The sequence below is a fragment of the Diceros bicornis genome, chromosome X (genome assembly GCF_020826845.1).
Source record: "Diceros bicornis minor isolate mBicDic1 chromosome X, mDicBic1.mat.cur, whole genome shotgun sequence".
NCBI classification, from domain to species: Eukaryota; Metazoa; Chordata; class Mammalia; order Perissodactyla; family Rhinocerotidae; genus Diceros; species Diceros bicornis.
This window is the reverse complement of record NC_080781.1, coordinates 95,010,313-95,015,127: the sequence shown is the minus strand read 5'-3', so window position 1 is coordinate 95,015,127 and position 4,815 is coordinate 95,010,313. Positions and strand designations below refer to the sequence as shown.

Below are 4,815 nucleotides of genomic sequence, written 5' to 3'. Positions count from 1 at the left end.
TGTGCAAGGACCTGAGATGCGCCAGGTAAAGCACCTGCGGGTCAGGGAGCCTCCTCCCTCCTGCTCTCTCCGCCACTCCCTTTTGCCACCCACCCCCTCCTACCCTCCCCCCATTGTCCGCAACTGGCCGGTCCCTCGGGGACCCGGGTGAGAGGGGCGGGGCGGGGGCCGGGCCCGGGTGACGCGGCGCTCACGTGACCGGCCGGGCGCCGCCGTGGGCAGCAGCCCGCGCACCCGCCCCCCCTGCGGTCCCGTCCCCCGCGCGGAACCAGCTCCCTGAGCTGCCCGGGCGGCGGGCGAGGGGCGAGCGGGCTTCGGCGAGCCCGAGGAGGCACAGGCCGTCCCGGGCCCGCAGGTCAGTGTGGAGGTGGGCGCTGCCGGCGGCCCCGGGCAGGGGTGGAGGTGGGTGGGAGTAGGATCCGGGAGCAGCGGGGAGGGGGCAGGGAAGGGGTCCGGGAGGTGGGTGAGGAGGGGGACGGGGCGCGGGCGTGGGCAGATGGAAGGGAGGACCCCGCAACAGGCCCCGCCGCCTCCTCCTCGACGCCCCTCCTCTGCGCCCTCCATCCATTTTCGAGCCTGAAATGGGGAGGGGGCGCCCCCGCAGTGCGACAGTGAAACGTAGACATATTCTGCAACTAACTCCGCCTCACACTCTGCGCCTTTGAGGAAATAGCGACCTCCGCGAAAAGGGGGTGGGGATGGGGGCGGGTTGCCTGCAGGAGAGGGGGACACAGAGACCCAACCAGTTTGGAAAGCATCCTGGTCTGGCGCCCGAGGCCTGAAAGGTAATGGCGGCTGGGATGCGGGGGAGGTAGGAGGGAAACGTTGGATGAGGAGCGCCCGGAGTCAAAGAGCCCTCAGTCCGCTGAGCGTGCAGCCCCTGCCCCTGTCTGCTGCCTGTCTGCAGGTCTTCGTGTCTGTTCCCAGCACTCTGCTAGGCTAGAAGAGGAGGAGGAACCTGTCCAGAAGCCCTGCAGGTCAGTGAAAGGGGGAGGGGCACTGGACAGGGACACGAGGGGAGTGGTGTGGAGGGCATGGCCTGGGCAGAATTTGAGGGCCCCACTGCGCATCCCACCACCACATATAATATACACACACCCCGCCACGCTGATAGGTGGTACAGAAGGTGGTAGGGCCTGCCAGGGAAATGGTTGGCTCTCGTGTGTGGGAGGAGTGGTGGGGTAAAGGGTGGGCAGAAGGCACACTTGGAGGCCGAGCCTGGTCAGGGGAACCCTGAGAAGGGACGAGATGCAAGTACGATCCAGACCTGCATTCCACCCCCAAACCATCAGTCTCCCTTGTCTCCTCTTCCCCTTACCCCGAGGACAGGAACAGGAGAGGAAATTTCAACATGGAGAAACTCTGCAATGAAAATGAAGGAATGCCTGAGTACCAAGGAAAGATGAAAAACAAAGAACAGCCACTGGATACGGGAAAGCCGGAAGTAGCTTGCATTCTGGAAGACAAGGAAAAGTTAGAAAAGAAGGGAAAGACAAATCACAAGGGAAAGACAGAAGGTGAGGAAATACTAAAAGATAAGAAAACACCAGAGAGTGAGGCAAAGCCGAAAGAAGAAGAAAAAGCAGAGAGCCAGGGAAAGCCAAAAGAAGAAGGAAAACCAGAGAGCCAGGGAAAGCCAAAAGAAGAAGGACAGCCAGTCAGCGAACCAAGGGCTGCAGGAAAGCACCCAGTTGGGGATGATGTACCCAGGAAAGCCAAAAGAAAAACCAACAAGGGGCTGGCTCAGTGCCTTAAGGAATATAAGGAGGCCATACACGATATGCATTTGAGCAATGAGGAGATGATAAGAGAATTTGACGAGATGGCTAGGGTGGAGGATGAGGTGAAGAAAACCAGACAGAAATTGGGGGGGTTTATGTGGATGCAAAAAAGCTTACAGGACCCCTTCCACCCGAGGGGTCCAAGGGAACTCAGGGGTGGCTGCAGGGCCCCACAAAGGGGCTTTGAAGACATTCCTTTTGTGTAGTGCCCTGGCCGGTAGGTGCCAGGGCCTGTGCTTTAACCTTAGGCTGATACTTTACTTTAGGTTTGTTACTAGCAGCCTTTTAATCCAACTACAGTGCTCTATCAGTAGGGGATTTTCACCCATGTGCATTGCAAAGACGTTATGATTCTTGGAAAAATAAAGCAGCTTATAATATCATCTATAGAATCAGTTCACTTTTGTAAAATATATAAATTTATAGAGTACATCTATGCACAGGAAAAATAGAAAGTTTTATTCACTAAAAGGTTAACAGTGGTTTTTGGAGTTGTGAGATTGTGGGTGATTTATTTTCTTTGTTTTCTTTCTACTCATCTGTTTATTTTTTCCTAAAGAACACAGATTACTTTTCTCATAAAGAAATACTAAAATGAAAAAAAGGAAAACAATATATAAAAAGCAATACAAAGAACTGTTCAGTGAGTTTATGAAGGCAGTGGAGACACTTAAAATTCTTGTTGTCAGAACTTAAAATAATATGTGAGACTCACATTAACTCTGGGACTCATATCTGGAGTTATAACAGATTCATTGCTGAAATGGGGTTAATACTTGCCTCACAGGATTGCTAAGTGAATTAGATGAGGTGCTGAGTAAGTGAGCTGTGTTGGGCTGGCTTCTACCTTTTCCCCTACTCTAGCAGAACCAGGACCCCATCAGACCCTTGGAAGAGGGTTGAGGTACATCTCACCTATGCTCAGGAATAAGTTCAGGAAGCCACAAGGTGGGTGCCACCCTCCGCTAGGTACTGCCATGTCTGCTGGGCACTGTGCTCCTTCTCAGGAGTCCTGCACCCCCTTAAGGCCCCCACTGCTTCTGATGGGCTGGTGTCCTCACAGTGACAAAGCCCAGTTGATTTCCCTGGAATCCCCAGTAAGCCCAAAACCTACCTCACCTCATGACACCTAAAGAAGTGAGGATAAAGCATTTTTCCTTACTTCAGAGTTATACTTACCAAGTGGGTAACACCTCAGTGATGCTTTGGCCCCTAATAGATTTCAGATTTTTTTAGCAAAACAATCCTTTCTGTGTTTGTTGCTTTGAAAGTCTGTTTTTGCAAACAGACATCTTTCCACCAGATTCAGATATGGGAGGCTGGGATAAAATTTGAGTGGCACACACTGTTTTTCTCATCTGTCAGTGCCTTGTCTGCTTGATTCCTCTTTTCTTAGAGGAAATTACCTCCCTAGGAAACTCCCGCCAGGTCCTGCCTTACAAGGTTAGCACACCTACCCACACTTGTGGTTTTTAGAGCATCGCTACTCAAGTAGTGGTCCATGGACCACTGCATCAGCATCACCTGAGAGAGAGTTAGAAATGCAGACTCTCAGGTCCCCATCGCAGACCTACTGAATTAGAATCCTCCTTTTAACAAGATGTGCAGGTGATTTCTGTGCACATTAAAGTTTGAGAAGCACTGGTTTATAAGGAGACTCTACCTTTAGCCTTCTCACTTCCACCTTCACATGAAATATGTGCCTAGAAGGATAAATACATGTGCTACATAAGATACACATCACAGATTATAAAATAGACCCGTGTTTGTCAAACTGCAGTTCCACACTCCCTACATTACTAGATCCTGAAACAAATTCAGTGTGTCAAGACATGCAATTTTTTAATGAAGTAAGGTAGAATAGGATTAGAGCCAAATAGTAAATATCAGACTATATTGCAGGTAGAGTATTGTTTTGTGAAATTTGTGTTTCAGTTATGTATATATGTATGTTTGTACACCCTGAGTCGTGATGAAAAATGTATTTCTGATTGTGGGCTGAAGTTTTTAAAAAATTGAGAAATACTACATTGGACTCTGCTTCTCAAAGCACAATCTGACCTTTCCATTCTGGTAATGCCTAGCACAATGCCTGATAAGTAATAGGTTATTGAAAAAATTGTAAATAATAATAGCTGAGTTAGGAGTTCTTGCCACAGATCATTCCCAGTCTAGATAAATAACTGTGGACTCAGGGCTGGCCCAGTGGCATAGCGGTTAAGTTTGCGCGCTCTGCTTTGGCGGCCCGGGGTTCACGGGTTTGGATCCCGGGCATGGACCTACACACTGTTTATCAAGCCATGCTGTGGCGGGCATCCCACATATGTAATAGAGGGAGATGGGCACGGATGTCAGCTCAGGGCCAATCTTCCTCATCAAAAAGAGGAGGATTGGGCCGGCCCCGTGGCTTAGCGGTTAAGTGCGCGTGCTCCAGTACTGGCGGCCCAGGGTTCAGATCCCGGGCGCATACCGACGCACCACTTCTCTGGCCATGCTGAGGCCGTGTCCCACATACAGCAACTAGAAGGATGTGCAACTATGATATACAACTATCTACTGGGGCTTTGGGGGAAAAAAAAGGATTGGCAATAGATGTTAGCTCAGAGCCAGTCTTCCTCAGCAAAAAGAGGAGGATTAGCATGGATATTAGCTCAGGGCTGATCTTCCTCACAAAAAAAAAAAAAAGAGGATTGGCGTCAGATGTTAGCTCAGGGCTAATCTTCCTCACCAAAAAAAAAAAATGTGGACTCTACTTTTCTAGCAGGGTTTACTTTCAGTTCCAAATGAAACACCATATAGGAGGGTTTGTACCACAACTTTAGCCCTATCTCATTTTATTAATGCGTGCATGTTTTTAAAGTGTGCTAATCTGGCACATGTCAGAATCACCAGAGGATTTTGGTGAAAATGTGAACTCCCAACTCCCACTTCAGATCCACTGAGTGGACCTTTAGAATCACCATTTTTAACAAGCTTCCTAGGTGATTCTGATTCACACTAAAGGCTGTCTACTGACTTATATATTCATTATGAT

At 49.6% G+C, this 4,815-nt stretch overlaps 1 protein-coding gene across 6 annotated transcripts; it reads left to right on the top strand.

Moving 5' to 3' along the window:
* Window positions 1-242: 242 nt before the first annotated feature.
* On the top strand, window positions 243-2,545 carry TCEAL2 (transcription elongation factor A like 2). 6 transcript variants are annotated; one of them, XM_058536379.1, is made up of 3 exons: window positions 243-355; window positions 908-977; window positions 1,330-2,545. In XM_058536379.1, the coding sequence occupies exon 3, from the start codon at window positions 1,352-1,354 to the stop codon at window positions 1,985-1,987; it is 636 nt and encodes a 211-aa protein (XP_058392362.1). In that variant the 5' UTR covers window positions 243-355; window positions 908-977; window positions 1,330-1,351; the 3' UTR covers window positions 1,988-2,545. The 6 variants fall into 6 exon arrangements, with proteins under 6 accessions (XP_058392362.1, XP_058392363.1, XP_058392359.1 ...); XM_058536380.1 differs by having other exon boundaries at window positions 243-367; XM_058536376.1 differs by having other exon boundaries at window positions 244-355; window positions 1,325-2,545.
* Window positions 2,546-4,815: the final 2,270 nt, after the last annotated feature.